Source organism: Microtus pennsylvanicus, chromosome 18, assembly GCF_037038515.1.
Source record: "Microtus pennsylvanicus isolate mMicPen1 chromosome 18, mMicPen1.hap1, whole genome shotgun sequence".
NCBI classification, from domain to species: domain Eukaryota; kingdom Metazoa; phylum Chordata; class Mammalia; order Rodentia; family Cricetidae; genus Microtus; species Microtus pennsylvanicus.
The window spans coordinates 27544275-27568605 of record NC_134596.1 but is presented as its reverse complement, the minus strand read 5'-3'; the positions used below and the strand labels follow the sequence as shown (position 1 = coordinate 27568605).

Genomic DNA, 24331 nt, shown 5'->3' with positions numbered 1-24331 from the left:
GCCTTGCCAGGAATAATTGCGAAGTGAGTAATCCAGGTCTGAGGACGGTGGCGAAGCGGGAGAGCAGCCTCAGTGAAGTTACGACAAAACCCATCTTCAAAAAATGCCTCAGGAAATTCCTACCAATGTAAACATCTCTAAGGACTTACGCTCCACCCCAACGCCTGAGTCTAATGAGGGAGAGCCTCTGTTTCCAGCTGGACAACCAAAGGGCTATGGCAAAGAACTAAAAGCTAGGGGCTGGTCAGGATGAGAAGGGTTCAGCAGGAGACCCTTCGGGCCTGAACTCTGCTGAGAGAAGCGGATGGGAAAACCACCATGACCCATCAGGGTCTACCTAAGGGCCACCGGGCTTCTGCCGGCTCTCTCATGACAGTGTTGAAGCAGCTTCCCTGAAGCAGTGTTCCAAGATGCCACGAGGGCACAGGATGCCAACTGTTGGTTTTGGCAAGGTGTCGGAATGGGCACGGACCTCACAGTCCAGTTTCAAGCGTTGCCAAACCCACTGTGAACAAAAACACTCAGTTCTGGGTAACCCAGGTGGCATCTGGTGGCAGGAGAAAATTATGATATTTTTGTCTCTGGGGAAGCCTTAAACACCGGTTGGGTTCTGTCGCACTGCCTTTCCTCACCGGACAGAGAGGGAAGTCTAGATGTCTTTCACATCCCATGAAGATACCAGCTCTATTTCAGGCTTGTCCGTTAGTCCGTCATGCTTCCCCGAAGTCCCTTCCTTCACCTCTAGCTAGAGGACAAGGCAGCCAGACGCACCTGCTCGTGAGTGGAAAGGCACAGCTTTGGTTTCCCTTGGGGAGGGAGGTGACAGAAAGTGCCACCTGGTGCCTCTGTTCACTTTCTAACCTGCACCTGCCAGCAGCTACTTCAGCCGGGGCCCCGGGGAAAGGCTGGGGATGGCCATTCTGCATCTGGGGGCTGCCCCGACTAATAAGACTAGAAAAACCCTTTAACAAAACACATCTCTCAGAGACAGGACAGAGCGTTCTTGACAAACAGCGTTGTCAGTGCTAAAGGGACACCTGACTCCCTGGGGTGCCACTGAGCAAGCAGGGGCCAGTGTGGTTTCTTGGTTTCTCTTGGTTGGCACAGATGGCATTTGCCAAAATTTGAGTATCTCTCACCTACACTTGCCTATGGAGACTAAGAGACAGAAGGATGCCATCCTCGAGGCTTGGGAGCACCAGTGGCCCTGCTCCGTCCTGCCAAGCATGTGGCTCTTGATCTGGGGTACGTGTACTCCAGTGGTGAAGTGGAAAGTGACAGAAACTCTCACAGAAGCCGATGAGAGGCATCAGATGGAAAGAGAAGTATACGCTGGAGAAGGGAGGAGGGTTCACTGGGTCGAAAAGGGAGGGGTAAATAGGAAAAGTTTTCTCAGCGTCTGATGCGGCTTAAGGTTTTGATGGCAGAGTTATTTCAGTGGCTGGGGGGATGGTCAGTGAGTGAATGGCCTGCCATGCTCATACAAGGACTTGAGTTTGGATCTCCAAACCCGCATAAAAGCCAAGGCACGGAGGCAGGCGTAACTCAGCACCGGGGGTGTGGGGAGAGGGACAAAAACAAGTGGCCTCAAGGGACCACTGGCCAACCAGCCTTGCTGGATTGGTGAATCCAGGTTCAGCAAGAGGCCCTGTCTCAGATCTCCTGAGTAAATTGGGAGCATGGGGACCTTGAATGGGAGGGGAGAGGTAGGGAGGGGGCAGAGAAAAATGTAGAGCTCAATAAAAATCAATAAAAAAAAAAGAGGCTCTGTCTCAAGACATAAAGGTAGAGAACGACCAAAGAAGACACCCAACATTGATATCTGGTATTCATATGCACATACACACATGTGTACTTGAACACACACATACACACATCACATGCACACACATCACACACACACACACGAACATCTCCCTCACGCACATGAACATCTACCTCACACACATACACATGTACACATCACACACACACACACACCCCTTAAGACATCCACCCCAAGGGTATTCTGGAGAAAACCAAAGGAGATTTGGAGTACCCAGAGGACAACAGTCCTGTGGGCAGGCCCTTCCTGGGCTATGAGAGAATGTCTGAGCGATGGGAACGGACAAACAAGTTTGGGGCCACCCTGAAGGAGGCTTGAGGGCTGACCTGCTTGAGGAAGACAGCTCACGTCCTATTATGACATGTGGGTGGGTCACAGGCAGGGAGGCAGCTTGGGAGTGGTTATACAGCTGAGCACGTAGGCCCTGCACCATAGACTTTTTAAGGTCTGTGTACTTTACTGTATGCAAATGATTACCCCTAGAGTACTGGAGAGAGACAGTGCCTGCTTGTTCACTGCAAGGGTCAGAGAAGACAGACAGACAGACAGGCAGCAGAAGGCCTCGCTACCCCTGCTTAGCTTCTTTCTTTGTTCTGGTAGTCAAAATCCTAAACTGCGTCAAATTCCATGACACCTTCCCTAACTTACCCACTCCCCTCTAGACACAACGAGCCCTCCTCCCTTCTCCAGTGTATAACTTCTATTTCCATTCCCGGAGGAGGACCAAGAGCAGGGATGCCAGGACCAACCACAGGAGGTTAGTGCTGAGGAGCAAACGAGACACACACACACACACACACACACACACACACACACACACACACACACAGAGAGAGAGAGAGAGAGAGAGAGAGAGAGAGAGAGAGAGAGAGAGAGAGAGAAGCGTGGCGGGGGGATCAGAAATCATACCATCCTGATTTCATACAGAAGACCCCACAGATGCTCACTCAAACAGCAGTGGTATATTACTTCTGATTAAAGGAATTATAAGTTTTTTAAAATGTGCTTTACTTTCTACATTTTAAAATTGATGAATACGCATTAATTTTTCTATTCTGAAGAAAATGCAGACTTGTATCACCACCCGAGACTCCTCATTGCTCCTAATTGAGCTTTGGTCTGCTTGTTTCACCAAAAGCAAACACTTCTTGAATCACTAGGTAAACATTGATGTGTTGCTAAGTGAACAGGAGGTACAGCATCCCACCAAAGTAGCCATCTCCCAGACATCACATAACTCATTTGCGATGTGCCTTTGGGTCAATTATTTTAAAATCAGACTTAAAAGCTGACTTTAATGCTAAGAAGAGGAAAAAGTTCTCTTTCCTTTACTTTGACTAGTCACCGTTCATCTTGTTTCCTCTCTGGGCACAGCAAGAGGCTCAGTCTGGTTTTGTAAGGAAGTCATAATAAGCAGCTGCCTGCCTGAGTCGGGCTTCTGGGCGACTCACCGTGAATCAGCGACCTGAACCTTCCAGCAGAGGCGAGTGTTTGGGGAGCCTGGAGACAGCTTCCTCCCAGGGAAAAAATTTCAAAGTCCCAGGAGAAGTTTTTACCCACAATAGCCATTTCCTACCCTCAGCTTCAAACACAAGTGAAGCCATTCCGGAAATGTGACTCCGAGAAAGGCATTAGAGGGCAGTGGCTTCCACCAGAGAGACGGAAATAGAACTGAAGGCCACCTGGTGGGGGAAACCCTGCTAACAGCCCTCCTGTGGGCTAGCCTCTTGCCGTTCTGAGCTTTCCTCTGTACCCTGAGATCACACACTCCTTGTCCACCTCTGCCCAGGGACAAGAAGGGAACCCACGTTAAACACTGTAGTCTGTCTTAGGTACCCTTGCTGCCACGCCCAGCTTCCCAATCCTTAAAATGACAGGAAAAATGAGCCATTAAGAGGATTAGCTGAGCACAGTGGCACACGCCTTTAATCCCAGCATGCAGGAGGCAGAGGCAGGCAGATCTCTGTGAGGTCGAGGCCAGCCTGGTCTACAAGAGACTACCAGGACAGCCAGGGCTACATAGTAAGACCTTGTCTAGGTACAAACAAACAGAGAATCTGGTGGCAGAACGTATCCAAGGGCTGTTAAATGTGAAACACGGTGACGGGCACCAAAGGGAGGGTGTGGGGACAGTTTGCTGGCACCACACGAACACGTACCAGACTCTAACCAGAAATAAGACAATGGGTAAAAACAAAAACCTGGCAGGGGACAGAATCCTTTTGTCCCATTCGCATTAGAGGGGACTTGTGTGCTTGGAATGCCACTGCTTAAATAATATCCCAACCTTGCTCGGGGCGAGCTGGCTCTGTGACCAAGGGAAAGCTCTTGGAAGCAGATGCTTCCTGGAGAATTTGTCTTTCACGCCCATCTTTTCAAGCTGCCCCTAAGTCCTAAGCAAACATGAGCTCTGCCTTTAGCCTGGGCCTCAGCAGCCTCCGAGTCTAGGCCGCGTTGGAAGAAAGCCTGGAGACTGGTCAGTGACTGGGGGACATTGTGTGGATGCCACTGGCTCAGGTTGATGACCCATAAGGACGGAGGGGCACTCGACCACCCCGGAAGTGAGAGTCGGCCATCTCAGTAGCAGTCCCCAGGTCAACACCACAGACTCATGTAGGAATACAAGCCAGGAAATGAAGAATACAAAGGAAGACTATAGAACTTAATGTTTCTGGGTTCATCTTCAAAGGAAAGTAAGAAAGAGATTTAAGTCCTGCTGTAAGCAGCTTTTATTCTCACTTTGAACAAGAGGTACAGAATAAAAAATTGATAGTATTTTTCCAGAGCCTGAGCAAAAGCGGTGTTCCCATTGATCCTCCCTTAAAATCCTTAGTACAAATTTTACGCTTGTCTGCATATAAACTTACAGGGTTTTAAGCACTTGGGTGTTATGGTTTTGAAAGGGAGGAGTCCCCCCACGGGCTTTCCACATAGTAGCGCTGTTCTGACAGGCGGTGGAACCTTTTGGACATGAGGTTTAGATGGCAGGCTTAGGGCCATCGGAGTGGCTTGAGCCCACGCTCTTGCTTCCCGACTGCAGACACCAGCCACCTCTCGCTACTGCTCCAGCAAGCCTCAAGCTATTCCCACCCCCATGCCTTCCTCACCAAGATGGACTGCACCCTCTCAAACTGTGGGGCTCAATAAAACCTGCCAGGCATGTGCTAAGGATACCTCGCTGCACGGCCACAGCACAGCCTTGAGGCACGGGGCAGAGGGGATGAATGGAGCAAGCTGTGGGGCGTGCAAAGGGAGGGAAGGAGTTGGTCAGACTAAAAAGGGAGACAAAGAACGCTTCTGCTTCTGGCTTGGTTGAACCCCAAAATAAGACCCCGTTAATCTGAAGACATCAGTGGGAAACTTGACACTGCATCTCTTGGAGACGAGCTGTGAATCCCGATTGATCCCAGCTTCCATTCATCCCACGACCATGGTTTCCTCTCTCGGAGGCATGCCGCCCCCATCCAAAATGCAAGGGATCAGAGGAAGCTCTCAAGTGTGTTCTTTTGGACAGTGCTCCAGACAATTTTTAATGTCCAGGGGTTAAGAGGACCCCACGACAAGGCCTCTGTGGGGATGGCTTCTCTGTCCTTAGAGTGGCAAGAGTTAAAATATTACCCAAGGTTTCATATCTACCTAAAAATGTCTAATGTTTTCTGAAAAGTCCTTGTCATAGATGATGATGACACCATGCTGTGAAGGACAGGATGTTTCTAAGCAACAAAGATACGAGCCTTTCTCCCACCATTCGTTACCTAAACACTAGCTGACTACCGAGACTGTTTCTAACACCAACAAGGCCATTTTCCATCCACGCTCTACAGGTACAATACGAGATCCATTGTTTACTTGCTTGCTTTGTGGTGTTGAGCCTAGAACCCAGGATGCAAGCCCACTCCCAATAAACAACATCCTTCGGCTGGAAAGATTCTTTGAACATCACACAAAGCCAAACAGAACAACAGGTAGGAACAGGCGGGGCAGTGGACTCACTCTTTGGTCAGAAGAGGACAGGATTTGAGCAGGAAGCGTGAGAGCCCGGAGTCCTGGAAGTAGAGGTCAGGAGGGGCAGTGGGACTCTTCAGGTTCAAACACCGTACGATGACGTAGAGAACAGCAGCTACGGCAGCCAGCTTCACCCCGTCAAACACGGCGGGGAGCTCGGGGGTCTCCAGCATGGCATTCATCTTGCTCTAGAAAGCAAAGGCACAGATCTGGGCTCACAAACACGGCCAGGGCAAGGAGGGTGGAGCCCACTTCACAGCAGAGGCGTGACCCCACTCCAGATGTGCTTCACACATGCCCACAGGGTGTCCACTGACCCCCACCCATCATTATCACCTGACAACCCCGACGCCCAGCCAACACCCCCAACCACAGAAACAGCTGAGTGTTGATTGAGGGGGGCACTATGTACTTCCTGTAATCTCACGAGCAGTTCCAAGATGAACAAATTGGAAAATGAACAGTCAGAGTCCTGAGAGCGGGGATGGTAAGGTGCACTGGGGTCGTTCTTTGATGTCTGTGGGGAAGTCACTCTACTTTCTGTGGACTTAATGACACCTGGAGCACAAGGTGTGTCAAGTGACGCTTTCAGCCTTGAACAGCAACCTGGGTCTGTGGGTGCCACCAGGTAAAGCTGTACCGTGTGCTGGCTCCATTCTCTATTTTCAGGGTGGACTGAAAGCAAGCAGCCCCAGCCTAGCTCAAACATTTTTCTCCACTGAGTTCCTGGCTCCAGAATTCTACTGAGTCTTGGCCCAGATCACGGTGGTCCTGGCTCCTGAGACTTTCAGGCAACGTGAAATGGAGCTAGTCAACTAAAACATCTTTTTCCCCTCCAGGAGGTACCTGAAGGCAGCGATCAGTCCAAAATTGGACCAATAACAGACCAAATTCAACCGCTAGACCAAATTTTAAGGTTGCAATACAGAAAATACACATGCATATCTAATTTCGCACAAGGTGTCTTAATATTTCACCTTCTGAGGTAAGAATTCCCTTACATACAAAGCATGCATACACCGCTTCAAACACATGAAACCGAACATCAACAACAAAATCTAATCTTCCTTGCCGCTCTACAGAATAAGAGAACATCAGCCGTGTGTGGCCCTGAGGTTTAGGGTAACTAGCCAGGCATGGTGATGCACACCTGTAATCCTAGAACTGGGGGGGGAGGGGCAATAGCGGCACAAGGATCAGGAGTTCAAGGCCAGCCCAAGCCATATGACACCCTGTCTCACAATGAAATGGGGCGGCTTTGGGGGGATGGCTAGCACAAAACTAACAAGAAAAGAAAATGTAATTCTCATAGCCCTGGTAACTATGGTAACTGCTTTCCCTGGAATGATTTCAAGTAGCCACTGTTAAAAAACAGTTATGAGAACTCTGGTAGCCAATGACGGAGACTTAACGGGTAGGGTGAAAAAAAAAATCTCCAAAACGTGTACAATAGATTGAAGACTCCTGAGACCCAGGGGTGATACAAACACAGAGCCAAAAACACTTTGGGAAATCTCTGGCAAGGGCTTCTTCAATTGGTGAGAAACAGATCACAGGTCACAGCCTCTTAAGTAGCCTTCTGTCATCAAGACACAAACGAAAAAGAGGTTCCAACACATTCCTGGAGAAATGGCAAGATGCTTCAGTGGGCAAACACACTTGCTGCCAAGGTTGATGACCATAGTTTGATCCCCAGAACGCGTGTGGTGGAAGGGGAAAAATGACCGATGGTTCCTGACTTCCACACACACGCTATGGCAAGAGCCCATCCACACTCACACATAAAATAAATGCTTCAAGAAAAAAGCTTAAAAAGCTAGGATTACCCTCTACTACACAGCCACATTCAAGGCCAGCATGGGACGAGACCCCCATCTCAACGATAATACATAAGAAAAAGAGAATATCCCGGATACAATTTTAAGATTTGGGGTTTTTTTGTTGTTGTTTTGGAATTGGTTTTTTTCAATATTGGGTTTCTCTGTGTAGCCCTCGAACTCGCTTTGTAGACCAGCTCGAAACTCAGAGATCCACCCGCCTCTATCTCCCGAGTGCTGGGATTAAAAGCATGTGTGACCATGTTCAGTCCTGAAACCCTATCTTACAACAAAAGCAGAAATGAAAAATCTACCAGAAATTCCAAATTTCTTTGATGTGCTGGGGAAATGGAAATAAGGTTTGTTTCTTTGTCCTCCTTGCCCTCCTTTGTCCTGGAGTGAGAACAGAAGCTGGCCATGGCTCCTTGTTCTCCTTGTTGGTCAGGTCTAGAAAGTCATCAAAGGATCCTTGCCTTTCCACAAGCATGCACTGTTTACTATAATTCACGGGGAGGCGAAAAGGAACAGAGACGTCTTAGCGGGACATACCTATGTTGTTATTCCTCTCACGGAGAATGTGGATATTCCTTGAAGAGTTGAACACTTAGGCCAGTCAGATCTGATCTTATATTCAAATTAACCTAAAAGCTGAAGAGAAGCAGACGTAGGTTAGGCTTGCGAGAACAAGACAGCACCCTTCCTTTTGTGCTGTTTGGAGATGGGTGGCCGACGCACTGCACCGACTGGCCTTGAATTCATGTCACCCCCCCTTGCCTGGACTTCCCAAGGGCTGGTATTACAGGTATGTGCCACCATGCCTGGCCAATAACCCATTTTAATTGAAACATAAGCAGTCTACTTTTATTTGCTCTGCACTTAAAGTCTTTAGGGGAAAGGGCAGTTTCTTTAATTAACATGTCTGCAATGCTCTTGAACGTTCTCACAAACTGGCCGTGGGAAGGCTTTGTGACCTCACCAAGCGCCAGAACTCTCGCTGGCTCTGCAGGCAGGTTTCCTCCATGTTCCTTCTGACTACAGCAAACTCAAGCCTACTTTTCCTCTTCACCCCACAACATGATCCTGAACAGTGCTCACGGACAGGTGCCGTTGCTGTGATAGATGACGTAACTCAGGCTTTAGAGCGAGACAGCACAGCGAGTCACGCCCTCTCTCCAGACATGTAGCAATGGAGGGGAAAATGGGAGCCACGGGAAGTAAAGAGCACAAGGACAGGGTTCCAAAATACAAAGAAAAGCGGTAGCTAAATACAGTGCTACCTGAAGGCCACCGAGAGAAGTGAACAAGGAAAGGAAGGGTACTAAGCACAGAAGACACTGGAGGTTGGTCCCAAGTCACAGGTATGCAGGCAGAGCTGGGACCCGAGTTTCAGACTAAAACTGCTGAAGAAAATGAAAGGCAGGTGAAGGAGAGGCTCGCTAGCCATCACAGCGACCCTGTTCTCCTTGACATTTGTAGAGCTCTTCATATTCCAAGACAAATTAGCCACAGGGGCCAGGGTACGGTGAGGCAGGAACTGTGGAGCAAGGTCCCCAGCCACATCACAGGCCACCTGGGCCCAGCAGGCCCAAAGGCTCAGCTGCAGGAGAAAAACAAGATGCAGCCCAGGCTCAAGAGCTAAGCTGCCAGGTTCCAAAGCTACAGAGAAATCCTGTCTCAAAAAACCAAAAACAACAACAAAAAAAGATCTAAGCTTCCGGCCCACGGCCTGGTGTTATCTTTGCCTGCCTTTGCAAAGCAGCAGCGGTGAGTGTCTCACTCTATAGCTCAAGCTGGCCTTGAACTCTTGGCAGTCCTCCTGCTTCAACCTTTTATGTACTGGGATTATAGATGTGAGTCACCATGCCTGGCTTTGCCCGGCATTTTAGAGAAAAAAAATGTTTATTAATTGTCAAACATCAAATTGCAAGCAAAAATCTATACTTCTGTTTTTTTCTAAAAAACAACAACAAAAACTAAACAAGCAAAAAAAAATCAAACCAGAAGATTTGGTAAAACAGAGTCTGCCATGGCAAAAGTGAATGAGGCAGAAGAGCAGCTGTCCCTCCAGACAAGGTGTTCTGTGACATGTCTGGGAAACCTTTGATGCCAACCCCATCACCCCAGCCCGATTTAATCACTTCTGATACTTGAATCATCCCTATAATTATCTTCCAGAACATGTAATCCTTGGGGGAAAAAATATCTAAAGTCTCTTCTAGCCTTGGGTAGATCTGCACTGGCTGAATATTTAAAAATATCAAGTGTATGCACAAATGATAAAATCATAGCAAAGTTTCGAAAAGTAAACAAAGTCAAAGCTTATAGGATGTGTTTGGTTTACTTTACCATTCATCAATTAAAGCCTAAGTATGCCTAAACTTCCCATAAACACTTGAGGTAACTTTGACAAAGCCCTTTTACCTGGGATTGTGTCTTGTTGAGTAAACTGACATGCTCCCGGCTCCCTTGCAGCTAGGTGAGTCCAACTGACTAAATACTGGCCAATTTTAAATGATCTGGTTGTAAGACAACTCCATAAAAGGCAATCAGCCCTTTGCCCTCTTCCCTTCCTGCCTCCCTGAAATGCAGACAATATGGCTGCAATTCCAACAGGCATCTTGGGCCATGAAATAACCTTGGAGTAACTCCATAAGCCTATTAAAACCAGCAGCCTAGAAGGTGATTTAGTGGAGCCGCCACTTCAGACCTCGGTCATCTGACTCAGGATTTCTTCCATGTGAAAGGATAGTTTACACCACTGTTATTTCTAGATGCTTCAACTATACAATTTCCAATGACACATAAGAAAATAGTATATACCCACATCTCTGGGATGCTAGAAGCATCAATTGCCAGGTGTAAGATGCTTCCATTGCTACTTATAAGAGTGTTTTCATTTATTTTCAAAATTCACAATGACTTTAACTATTTTATTACTAGAGAGAAAGCTTGAGGGCTAGGGGCGGAACTCGGTGGCACGACACTTCTAAAAAGTGCAAGGTCCATCACTTCCTTCAGGGAAGGAAGGAATTCATGAATGCATTCATGCTAGCTGGCTTCAAGACAGCAACTAACAAATGAAAAAGGCTAAAATCCTGTACAGGGAAAATAAACACAGCGACAAACACAACGACTATGTATGTAAGTCCAGCTAGATCAACTCTGGGTTTTCTGCCCACCAGAGGAGAAAGAGAAACCCAGCCAGATCAGTGGGTCGCGAAGTGGAAAGAGCTAGCCGAGCCTTCTGACCCCGCAGGTGCACGGCATGCGCGCAGTGGAAGGAGGGCCTTTCTGGCACAGAACTGCTTTACAGATGTGCAGGACTCTATAGAGGGGACTTTCATCGACAGACAGTGCCCTCCTACAGCCATTTTTAAAGAGCAAATGCAGCAAAGAATTAATTTCCTCAACCCTTAAAAAATGAAAAGGTTTTAAAATTCAATTCTGGGCAGACAATTCCATGGATGGTTTACAATTATGAAAACCCGAATTCACAGCCTTGGCCTAAGGCTTGAATCTGAGGGTTCTTGGCAGCAAGCCAGTTTTGTGTGCCTCTAGGGAGTGGCCCCTTAAGTTCTAGCAGGCTTAAGTAGATGACTACTGGTTAGGGTGCTCAGCATGGCATGGAACCACAGTTAAGTACCACCTGCATACAACTGGGGGATTCTATGCACTTTAGGAACTTGGAGATAAGAATACTTGAGTAAGGAAAGGCCCGGAATAGCTACATCCAGAACTGGACCTCAGTGTATCAAGTCTAGGACTTTAAAAGTGGGTGTGTGTGTACAGTAAATACCTACCTACTTATCAGTCTATGTAGGTATTAAACTAGGAATCATTGGACAATTCCAAAACAAAGCTCTTCGCATGCATTTTGTCTCACCTGTTTTATTTTATGGTGGTAACTCTCTCCGTTTTTCTTTTTTACAAATCTGACCTGGCACTTATTGGTAAACATTCTGAATGTGCCGAATTTCATGATCATGGCAGCCAAATAAGGTCAGGCCTGGTCATTACCCAGATGGAAGATATACCAAACTCAACACCTTGAGCTATTTTGAGTGCTCCCCCTTCTCCATTCTCTAGGCTGATGAAATCCAGTGGAAATGGGTCCCAAGCAGTCTTAGATGAGGAAAACATGTCACAGGAGGGCTGGGGAGTCTACAGGAAGGGGGCCAGCCTTTCCCGCCTGTCTCCATTGCATTGGGCTTCCCATGTGCCTATAGCAATCTTTTCTCCGTGGGTTACCCTACACGCCAGTCCTGCTACTTTATGAATAAACATTGGTGCTGTGGCTGATAGTTAGTGTTCTATTGCTCATGCATACAGCATCCAAAAGACAACGTAGGTGCCGCCAAATGTCCAGCATCAGGTCATTAGAGGTGCTCTCAGCGCTACTGCAGGGCTCTAAGACGGGCTTGGCTGGTATTTCCACCTATGCTGCAGGCCTAGGCGGTGCCTCCCACGCTTCCATTGCTCTCCCACGGCCAAGGGTATCACTTAGGACAGAGGCCCCTGCATAGGACCTGGGACCTGGAACCTGTTAGGCCTGGTCACCTTGAAAGAGACACTTAGCTTTTCAGGCCCTAAGGATCTCAGCTGTAAAATGAGAGGCTTGAGTTTGGAGTAGAAAACTCTTTCAGTTTGAAACATCTGAGATTCTGGGGATTCAACTGCAATCGTTGGCTAAAAGGTGTGGGGGGGGGGACGGGGACGACTCTCTCTGTGATTTGTGACAGAATGTAGCCCCTACCTTCCTGCCTCAGACCACACCCAATAAAATCCAAAGATCTCAAGGCCTTTGTTCTTTCTTCAAATAAATTAAAGATCTATATTTTCCGCTGTGTAATTCATACCAATAATTCCATTATATTACTGCAGTGAGTGTCTCAAAATATCGACTACTATCATCATCACTACTAAATTCTCTTCCCTTTTTATCTCAGCACACTTCTTAATCTGACACCCAGAAATCACACAAAAGCCACCTGGCTAATGAACACAGGAGCCTCGTCAAGCAATGAAACGGCTGGGGAGCCGCTGAGACTGCCTCCAACAAGATGAAAATGGATCCCAGGACACTCTCTCCCAGAATTCTCCACAGAGGAACCCTACTACAGTTAATACATCACTGGTTAATGGATGGTGATCTTCAAGTTCCCCCAAAGGGCTCCGAGAAGCTGGGCATGATGGTACTCACGGGGGGTACCAGGACACAGTGGGATGGAGGCAGGACTGTGGGCAAGCTCCAGGCCAACATGGTCTGGAGCACAGTGAGAAGATCTTTCTTAAAGAAATTTCAAGCTACCATTGCTCCTGGTTTTATGCTATCAGCCTTCCAATATTTCCACCATGTCCTGCAGAGGGACCCTCCTGTGGAGGTTAAACCTGCCCCTTATATTTACTTCCCCTTGCCAGGAAGCCCACGCTTCTCCCCGCCCTGACTCACAACTCTAGGCCAGCATACCAAAGGCCTCTGGCAACTGAAGGTGTTAAGGGGTCAAGGAACAACACTCTGTCACAAAAATATGGCCTATGTTCACTCCATGTCATCCTGATTTGGCAAAAAAGAAAAAAAAAAGGCCAATCCTAGAGTGGGCAGCACAAGACCTTTGAAGAGAATGAAAAAGAGCCAGTTCCTGCCACTTCACTGAGAAGTCAGAGCTGCCATATGCCACAGGAGCTAAGCCCAGGAGAGGATGGACAGGAGGAAGTTCGATGTCCACTCAAGATGTGTCTTGGCACCTTGGAGTTATTTACCACCAGTATAAGTTACTTATCCATTGCTGTGCCAATACCATGACCAAGGTGTTCGGGCTCACTATTCCAGAAAGCTAGAGGCGATGGCGGTGGGCAGAAGTGGCAGCAGGAGGCTGAGGGCCACATCTTGAACATCAAGCAGGAAGCCAACATAGAACAGGATTGGCTCCAGGTTTTCACACCTCAGAGCCCATCCCTAGTGACACACTTCATCCAGCAAGGCCCCACTTCCTAAACCTCCCTAAACAGTGCCATTAACTGGACCAAGTATTCAAACACCTGAGCCTATAGGGGACATTTCCGTTCAAACCATCACACTCTCATGGATGGGAGACTTTGGGAGGAACTTCTGAGAGGCTTTGAGACTTGGCCTCATCTACTGAGAACTGGGCAATACCTGAAAACCCGGGTCCCACTCTGGGGCTAATCCTCCTGATTGTTGAACATCTGAGCCAGCAGCTCACAGAACACGTCCACATGATCCAGATCTTTCTCCCTCAGAGTTTGGGGAAGATGCAGTGTTCTACTCACATGCTATGGGCTTTGAAAGACCCTCCTTCTGGACCACAGCTACTTCAGACTCCCAAGTAATGAGATAGCCCGGCAACCGCACCAATTCCCATTTCAAAAGATGCCAAGAGGCATTTATTTTTTTTCAGCATCAGCATTGAGTAACTAGCTCTATTCCAACTAGCTCTTTCCCTTGGCCAACTGCTGCCACTGACTCTTGGGGCCACCCAGGGAGATCAGAGCTGGTTTCTCATGCTGAAGTGGCTAGAGCTACAGCTCAGAAGACGCCTCAGGAGTCAGCCACAAAGACACACGCGCAACCCCCGAGCTCTGGAAGCAGCGGGATCTTATTTGCAGCCAGCCAGAGCTATAGAGTAAGATGTCTCAAAACCTAAATCAGACCCAAACAAAAACCCAATAAAGACACACGCACGCGCGCACACACACACACATACACCCTTACTGACTTAAGAGTGACATCTCTTATAAATTAGATCCTACAAGATGAAAGGCTGTACAAACAAGGTCACACATAATTTGATTAAGTAGAAGACATGGTAGATAATTAAATATATTTATATTAATGCTGCCTTCAATTTCATTAAAAATTTAGACCTTGAAATTCTCTCTCTTTTTTTTTTGTGCCAACTCATTCAGGTGATAGTTGTTTTATTTAACTGAATTCTTTTACCAAGTCGTAAGAGCATAACCTGCTGAAGTTTCCAGAGATTGCTTCTGAGTTCCCAGTCAAAATCAAGACCTGGGGCTGCAGAGATGCCCAGCAGTGAAGGCCATTTGTTCAGTTCAGGACCCGGGTTCAGTTCCCAGCACCCACTCACATGGAGGTTCACAAGCACCCACGACTCCAGTACCAGGGTATCCGATGCCTTTTCTGACTTCTCTGTGGGTACCAGGCATGCAAGGTGTACAAATACATACATGTGGGCAAAACACTCGTATAAAGAAAAGAAAATAAACTTCAAAAGGAATTCTTTTAAGAAAAGCAAGAACCTGAAGACTTCACACCGAAATGTCAGGGATGGCTACTAACCCACCAGTTTTCACAAAAGAAGCTCACTAAAGTAAAAATAACTGAAGGCTGAGTCACCAGTTAAACGTGAACATTTAATTGGGCACTTTGCATCTACAGAAATGCTGAAGAGAAGCTGGTCTCTCCCGCTTGCAAAGAGGGCAAAGCAGCTGGGGGGCGGGGGGGGGGAGGATACGCCATGCCCTAGAGAAGGATGGAAAAACGCCTAGAACCTGCCCCTCCCCGACTCAGAAATGTTCTCTACCATAAAGAAACCAACCCATGCTGAACAGGAACAAACAAACAAAACAAAAGCCAGCTGTTCTCTCTAGAGATTCCAGAGTCTTCAAAGAGGACATTTCTAAGAAAATATTTTAATAGGAGATTCCATGGCTTCAAATACTGTTTTTAAAAATCTATACTAAAATTAAACTCTAATATCAAAGCAAATTCCTTGTTTATCAGAACCTGACCAACTCCACTGCCTCATTTGTGTAAGGACAGGCCTACACCTACCACCCACCTCTCATCTTCTTCTTTTTGGGCGCGCGGGGGGGGGGGGGGGTAGGGTGGTGGTTTCCAGACAGGGTTTCTCTGTGTAACAGTCCTGGCTGTCCTGGAATTTCCTTTGTAGACCAGGCTGGCCTCGAACTCAGAGATTCTCTTGCCTCTGCCTTCCGAGTGCTGGGATTAAAGGCGTGAGCCACCACTGCCCTCCCTTTTGTTTCTCCTTTCTTTCTGGACAGCATCTCATGCATTCTAGACTGACCCAGAACTTACAAAGCAGCCAAGCATAACTCGAATTCCTGATCGTATGCTTTACATGGTAGGGATCAAACCCCAGGGCTTCATGCACGCTAGACGAGCATTCCACCAACTGAGTTTCATCCCCAGGCCCATCTGCTAGATTTTTTCAGAGAAGAGTACAAGTGAAGAGAACAGCTCTGGATCTACAGCACAAAGAAACTCGGGGCATGTCCCAGGAGCCACACAGACCTGCCGCTCTGCAGACAAGCTCCTAGAAAGGAGTGATGGAGGATGGAGGATGCAGGTGGGAGCCAGTGGGAGCATGGCTATCAAGCTGCCAATCTTGCATCTCACCAAGGTAAGCATCAAACGGTAGATCCGCATGGGGATCTGACCCACGTGCTAAGCCCTTCACCTCCCCACAGGGAAAACTGACTCATCCCATCTCCCGACCTACTGGAGCTGAGCTCACGCATCCTCCTGCCCCTCTCAGCTCTGTGGCTCTTATGATGAATTCTATCAGTTGTGAGAGCAATGGCTCTCCTCAGCGCCGTACCACTGGGCCCTTAATACAAGGCTAGTCAGTGATGACAGCCCCAGCATCTTCATCCTTCTGAGACCGACAGAAGGCTCTGAGGGCAAGAGAATGCAGCGTGCGCAGCTTTGGAAGGCACGCTTTCCTTCTTCAAGTTGTTGGAAGCTATGAGCAGGAATAAGAACCTCTGCCAGCCCATGGCAGCAGGCTTGGAGGTCACATGGGCTCCACCGAGACCCAGTCTCAGATAACAGGCGTGAGCAGCCAACACAGATAAGTACCCACCACTGATTGATGCTGAGGCCCTTGGCTAAAAAATGAAGGGAGGGGGAGTGTGGGAGAGACACTCATAGCCTCCGCTCTCAGTACTGTGGATTCTGAGAACTGAACCATCCAGGGCACAACCCAAGTGGTAAGACCCAGAAGGGCTAGACTGGTGTCCGGGGCCGGAGGTGGGAGTGAGGAGTGGGGGTTGGGGAGAAGGTATCATGCATATCCTCTAGACTTCTACTAAAGCCATCTGGAGTGGCTCTCCCCCCGAGCATTGCTGTATGTACCGGGCAGCTTTGGGTGGGCCTCTTACTCTCTGCATATTTTGAGACAGCTCAAGAGCCCACACGATCTATCCGAACAACACAGGTTTTTTGAATCAGAGGCCTTGGGGTCTGAATCCTGATTCTGCCAAGGAATCTTATGGGAAATCATATAAACCTCATGTTAATTTTGTCTAAAGATGAGGGAAGGAGCATAGGTTCCTTCACAGGCTAAAGAGGAAAAGAAGCTGAGCTACGGAACTCAAGGAACTATGTGGGTTAAGGGGGTTTAAAATTATAAAATATCTACAGACATACAAAAGGCTCACAGAACATTTTAAGCTCTTTAAAGAAAGCGGCTTCGTACTCCAGGGTTAGAGAAACAGGCATCTGAAAGCAACTCTAAGGGGCTTTTAACACACGTGGCCAGGCTTTATCAGATCTTTGCATGGAGGATACTGAACAATCTAGAAAAATAAAAATTCAAAAGGAAGCACACTGGGTTGGTATATTTTGGGGTTGGAGCTAAATGAACCGCTTTGCCAAGTAAAGAAATAGAAGTAAGTTCACACCCTCAAATGTTCCTGTCTCCCCATCCATCCAATACAAACACCCTACTGTTGTTCTGGGCCTCGCTCTCTCTTGCCTCCCACTCTAGAAGCAAAACTTCTCAGCCTTTTTGAAGCCCGAGGGCGAGTCCCAGCTGCCACCCTTGGTCTGCCAGCGGCCTTCCTCTTTTGACTTTTGTTCAAATTCCCTTTTGCCTATAACGAACAGGCGCTTGTTCTAAGTCCATTCCCGACACCTTTCTGTGAAATCCACTGCAAGGAGCAGCAGACAGGCGCCTGCTGGAGCTCCGTCTCTGCTGGGCCTTCCCAACACATAAACGTTGCCCCCTTTTCAGTGTCCTGGGAGGTTAGAAGGCGGCCAGTGAGGGGGACGATTTCAACAGAAGTAGGGCGAATCCTTCCCCACAAGCGGGAAGAGAACACAAGCATTTCCCAAAAATTAATCCACCTGCTTTAAGTGGCCAAGGAAGAGTGTCCTTGGCAAATGAAAAGAACAGAGCCTCCTGGAGAGGTGTTCTTATCAACTGCGAGAAGTGTTCGTGCCAGCTCCGGGAGGGTGCGCTTTATAAACGCCACCCTAATCCCGCTGTATCAAAGGCCTCAGCCTCATTCTGCCCTTGGTGGCTATAACACAAGAAGTATAATCCACAGATCTGTAGAGTGGTCAGCAGATCTGTAGAGTGGAAGAGTATGTACCACATCCTGAAGGTCAACAACAAACCCTGGAGGAAGCCAAAGAGGAAGCAGAAGGAGAGAAAAGAGATGGCATCACAGTCGGGGATCCTTGAGGAGAGATGGAACAGAAGAGAGCGAGAAGCCGAGTGTGTACGGACAATGGGGTCACAAGCAAAGCTGAGGCTCAGAGTGTGAGGCTGACAGAACTAGAGGGACGGCTCTGGAGTGGGGACCGTGAGTCACCATGGAATGACGTAGCAGCACTCTACTTAAAAGGGGAATTCCAGGAGTCAGGCTGGAAGATGGTGCCACAGAAACGTTGTCATGGCACTGGGTAACGAGCCGTGGATAGCCTACCGTTCATGTGAGGGACTGACGTAAGGCTGGAGGTGTGAAGAACATTTGCTTGGCTGCTGGAACCAGACTCTCAGCTCTGCTGGGACATGTGTTGTCAGTCACCACCGGGGCCACAGCGACAGTCCTCAGGGGCATGTAACTCATTTTGTAGGAATTTCTGTATGGGGACCTATCTCCTGTAGACTCTAAGACCACCACGGCCCTCCTTCACATGTAAATGCCTGCTCATGACCAGAGAATTTGCTAGTCTCATCTCTTCATAAGAATGATGAGTTATCGCATTAATCTCCATGCTGGGGACACCAGCCAATGTCTTCTAACGAGATTTTCCTATTAACATTCTACACAGATGGACACTCGGGTGTTGAGCACATAGCAGACATCTTGTAAACAGATCAAGCCAGCAGGAAAGACTCCATTAGTCTGAAGTACCTCCACTGTGATCCCGTAAGCAGAATTGCCTTGCCAGTGTGCTCCATTAGGTTGAGAGGTGGGCAGCTAGCTGCCTTGCTGCTGTGCGCTGAGAGAGAAAACTCACTGTGACCTGGACTGGCGGCAGCTTTTGGGTATTTTAAAGGCCACCTTGCAGAGCTGGCAAAACATATCTCCATCCAAAATGGAGGTTTTAATTTTCTGTCATTCAGAGAAGCTACTGTCCAAGGCTGCATTTCTCCTACTCTCCTCCCTGTGTGACTGAAGAACATCTCAGTAGGCCAAAAAGGAAGCAATCTACTTCAGACATGGCTGCCTCACAAACCAAGATAACTCACAGCAGAAACAAGCGGTTGTAGGCAGAAGGAAGGAGACAGAGCTGGGAACCTCTCCGTGGACCGGAAGAAGCTGACACCCACTGCAGACCTCTAGAAGGCAAACCCTCCGCAGCTCTGGTGACACCGCAGAGGCCACAGCAGTCTCTAGTGTCTTCTAGGGGACCTAAGCTCATTTGAACAGCACTAGTCCTAGGTTAATCTAGACCAAGAAACCAGTCAGATTATAAAATGAGCTTCCTTCTTAGCATCTGAGGGAAACAGAGTCCTTTAGAACAACTGGGGTCCAGCAAAGACTTCCACCACCTGAGAGATTTCCTGATTAGTAGTGCTGGCAAGGGAGGGGAGCTACTCTTGGGCTCTCGGGAAAGACAGATTTTGCCTGATGTGCAGCTGTATTACACACTACTTGCATGATCTTGGACCTCTTGGCAGCCCATTAAATGGATCTAATAGGACCTTCCTTGAAGAGTCATTGAGAGGCTTAAAAGAGGTGGCAGGGTCAAGCACCCTACACCAGAGTGTCCTGCTATTATGAGTTTAAATATACAAACACTATGCAAACTTGGCAAAGGTGTGCTCCCCAGAGAAGGCAAAGAAGGGGCTTGCTGTACCCAAGACCAGAGGACCTCCTTCCAGAACCAAACAACAGCTCTTTCAGCTTGGCTAGTGGGCTGTCTGATCTGCCTGTGAGCCATCACCACCTTCCCACCCCCAACATTACCAGGTACCAAGACAATGGTTGGATCACTTATATGAGCGACTATCCCCCATGCGCATGCATGCACACACACACACACACACCACACACATACATATACATACACCACACATACACACCACCCCACACACATACATACCACCCCCCAACTCTCCCCATACATACCACATACACATACCATACACACATACATACTATCACACACACACACACACACGAGTGCACAGCCCGTCCATTATTGCAGACCGTTATTACTCCATCATCCACCCAGGCTTGTGCTGGAATCCAACATCACATCTGGCTCTGGACATCATTATCTTTAACACACTAGACCTTAAACGAGGAACAGAACTGGATGACGGGAAATGTTCTACTTGGGTAGCTCCATGGTTTATCAAATGTTGGTGATGCTAACACATGACCTCAATCACTCCTCAAACAAGGCGCAAAATGCATGTGTGTTGACAGCAGAGGCCAGCTTCATAATTTACTACTTACAAAGTGTACGCTCAGACGCTACCTCATTTGGTACCTGCAGCAGCTTTGAGTATTATGAACGTAGCAAGGAAACTGAGGCCCAAGGACCCCTCCCTGTGCTAGGCTCTAGGAACATGGAAGGGGGTGGCAGTTCCCATGTTAGAGCTGAATGGAGCCCACCACTTCAGCCCCCTTGACAGGAGTTCTTTCCCATTTGAAGACAGACATGAAGACATCTGCATTCCTCATATGAGCTCTACAGTGACAATGTCAGCGCCACATCCACCTTCCTCTGTCCAGGCTGAAGTGACCTGTGATGGATGGTATTAATGACACACCAAAGCAAGGGGCTATTTCCCAATCTGGGAAAAATATCCTTGGCCATCTCTTCTCCTTGGCATTTTCCATTGTCTCACTAATCAGGACACATTTTTTTTCCAGTGACATTGACAAGAACAAGTGGGCACTTTATGTACATTTCAGGCCTGAAGAGGGAATTGCAGCCAGGGTATTTGGAAGCTGAAGTTCACAGTATGAATATAGTTCAGCCACCCCCCCCCCACCCTAGGGAGTGTGGAGCCAGGAACACAGTGAGCCTCCCTTGGCCTAAGCACAGCCAATGGAGAGGCACACGCATAGTCAATGGTGCCCACATCCCCTGGAAAGGTGCTGAGAGCAGAATCCCAGTGCCGTCTCCAGCACAGAAAGAACCCCATAAGCATCTGCTGGACACCTGAAATCGGTGCACCTTCCCCTGCCTCGAAGGTCCCAGTGCAATCACAAAATACTAGGAAGGTCGATTTTTCCCTCCACTTCCAGGAATAAACAATTTCATAAATGGCTACGTGAGAAAAGCGATAGGCTGCCAAATGACACATGTGGCGACGCCCTAAAATATATCGTTCCGCGTTACCTGAACATAAGCAAGGAAGAGGAAAACATGGGCAATATGCTAGCAGCTATATAAAACAGGAAGAAAGGGATGTTAATGCGACACACGTCCGCTGCACTTCACATAAAATGCATCTAAAGAACACACGAGGCACCAGTAACGGTCATTACTTCCGGGAACACTCCTCAGCCTTTACTGTGACGACCCTGCCCAGGTCGCGCTGCCTCAGTGCACTGGCTGCTCAAAAGCAGATAAAAAAACAAACAAACAAAAAAAACAAAAAAACCTCTCTACAGTACAAAATACCTAGTTTCTTCAATTAACCATGGGGGGGGGGGAGAAAAGGGGGGCGGACCTAGGAAGCATAGGAGGAGAGGGCTTGCCTAGTATGTGCGATAAGCCAGGCATGGTGGCACACACCTGTAATCCCAGCACTCACGCGGTTAAAAAAGAACTATGTGCACTTCAGGCTAACCTGAGCTACACAGTAAACCCTGTCCCAAATAACAACAACCTCATCAAGGGGCAAAAATACAAAGAGACACTGTCATAAATGGCCAAACAATGAACTAGAACGACTACAGTCAAGAGATCAGCCCATGTTCAGGGTGGTATGGCTGGAGAACGGTGGCATTCAATGAGTCAATGAGTGAGTGCATACTGGCTGTTTAAAGGATTAGGGTTACTTTTTTTTTTTAACTGTTAGATGTGCAAAATAAAAATGGCATTTTGAAGAGATATCATGGAAACATTTATTTATTTTTTAAGATTTACTTATTATGTATACAACATTCCTTCCATGTATGCTTGCATGCCAGAAGAGGGCACAAGATCTCATTATAGATGGTTGTGAGCCACCATGTGGTTGCTGGGAATTGAACTCAGGACCTCTGGAAGAGCAGTCAGTGCTCTTAACCTCTGAGCCATCTCTCCAGCCCTCATGGAAACATTTAGATGCAACAAAATGTTTGGGTTGACTTTAAGATAAATAAATGTGAGTTGGGCAAAGTAGCTAAAAGAATATAGGAAACTCCATTACTCATAAGCTGGAGATGGGCCCTGGGGTCATAGGGCTCACTATGTGATTCTGTCTACTGTGTACCTTTAAAGTTTCCACACTAGAAAGCTACCAAGTGAGTGGTAAATTAGTAACAGAACTAGAGCCTTGGTAGCCAAGGAGATCCAAATTTGCCCCCAGCTTCCAGCTCTAGTCAAGCTCAGGGTGATGGCCCCTAGGCTCAAGTGTCACCATGACAAGTTTTGGCTGCCAGCTGCCGCCATTGTGACATTGTGTTTAGGTCATGCAAATGATTTATTTTATCTATTTATTATTTATTGTACTATTTCTTCATTTGAAAAGTTCCTGCCTCTTCTCTGTGCTAAGCCCATCTTTGTATTTTTCTCTGTACTGGGGTTTCCTGGCTCCAACTCATCGGGATTTCCCACACATAAATGAGGGGTTCCAAGGCTGTTTGTGTGGACCCTGATATCATTAGTACTCCTAACAGTCCCAGATGGGCCTTTCAATTATCATTCACATAAAATAAAGAAGACTGAGTGCTGAGTGTTCATCTCATGAGACCTCAGGAAACCTCACAAATAGACCCTGGGCCCTGGATTGGGAAATTTCAGCCCAAGGTCAGAGTCCTGGTGCTACGGAGGCAAGCAAACAGGACCTGGACCTGATGAGAAGTCTCCCCCTGACATGCTACAGCATAGGCTTCACAGGCTTGCACACATGCTTCTGAAAAATGCACGTGTAAACACTGCCAAGTTCCTTCCCTAATCCTAATCCTTCCCTAGTGTTGCTGAGCTCATGCCTCAGCCTCCTCCCCACCTTTCATTCCTTAAGAAATCCAACACGGCACTTCACATACAAATGAATCCAGACCCCGAGGAGGTAAAGAACAATCCCCCCTATCAGTTTTCTATCCTTCTAATATGCTAGAAACTCATGGCCTGTACCACCAAAGATGCTGGACCTATAAGCCCACCAAAAGGTACCACTTCCAGAGCAAGCTGGACCGAATGGATGCCCTGGTTTCCCAGGGTGCTGAAGGAGGCTGAAGGAGGTGAGGCTACTTCATAAGTAGACTCTTCAGCAGGAAATGGAGCATGACTCAACAGCCATCAGGACAACTTTTTGGCCTGTGTAGAAGAGTCCCTGTATTCTAAGATGCCTATCTTCCTCAGATGCTAACCATCGACGAGTTTATTCATAAATAAAATGAAGGTGATAAGCAACGGTAGGCTTGCTTTCCTTATTTGAGAAAGTTTGGATTTGGGTGAACTTGTGTTGGGACTTCCTGATTTTTCCCCCACTGGCCTCAGTGATATGACTAAGCAAACCGTTCACTAATAAACATGCAGAGTGATGGTGCACAAACTGGGGGCATTTGGGGGCGTTTGTCTCTTTCATTAAAGAAAGGATGGAAAAGAAAAACTGACAGCAACACTCCCTGTCCTCATGTGCACGAGAAGATATCTGTGGTACAAATGGAGGGGCACTGTGGGTGCCCAGCAGTGAGCTAGGACCAGGAACTCGAGAGAGGCCTCACTGGCATCGTCAACATTCAGTCATTTCCAAGGTGACTTTAGACCAGACTCAGAGGAAAATAAAAGCAAGATAGAGGCACAGGCACATTCAAAGAAAACCCAAAACCCACAGGCAAAATCTAGGAACCACAGAAAACCAAACGATCATGTTTAAATCCACGGTGTGGTTATTTAAAACACAAGTATAGCCACAGGAAACTCCACTGTGAAGAACCAGGAAAACCTCTCCTTAGACCCAAAGAAAGTTTGTTAGAAAAAAGCTGGCTTGGATCAGAACTTGGAAGTGGCAAAATGATTTGGAGACCCTGGGAAACACTTCCAATCAGGTCAACAAAAGTCGTGTATAGATATGGGGGCAATGGAAGTTTCCAGAGCTGGTTCTTCCTGAGGCAAGAGAAAAAAGGTGTGGCTCGTATTAATGCTCCCCAAACAGGAAGTCCTGAAGGGAAGGGCAGGTTTCTCTCTGCTGTTCAAAGGTGAGAACACAGAGGGCCAGACAGCAGGAGCTGGAAGTGAAACTCTCTGGATGTCAGAGAACACAGCGAGTTGGCTCCG

The 24331-nt window shown here is 47.7% G+C and overlaps 1 protein-coding gene across 3 annotated transcripts in view; it reads right to left on the bottom strand.

Annotated features, from left to right (window-relative positions):
• Positions 1–24331, bottom strand: part of Abhd2 (abhydrolase domain containing 2, acylglycerol lipase) — an 87625-nt gene that overhangs the window by 56967 nt on the left and 6327 nt on the right. The window contains exons 1-3 of one of the 3 annotated variants that reach the window (XM_075953066.1): positions 18028–18168; positions 8197–8295; positions 5819–6018 (exon numbers count right to left, since the gene is read on the bottom strand). In XM_075953066.1, coding sequence (XP_075809181.1) covers positions 5819–6012 — 194 coding nt within the window. In that variant the 5' untranslated portion in view covers positions 6013–6018; positions 8197–8295; positions 18028–18168. Of the gene's footprint in view, positions 1–5818; positions 6019–8196; positions 8296–18027; positions 18169–24331 lie in introns of those variants that run through there. The other 2 variants (XM_075953065.1, XM_075953067.1) reach the window with 2 other exon arrangements.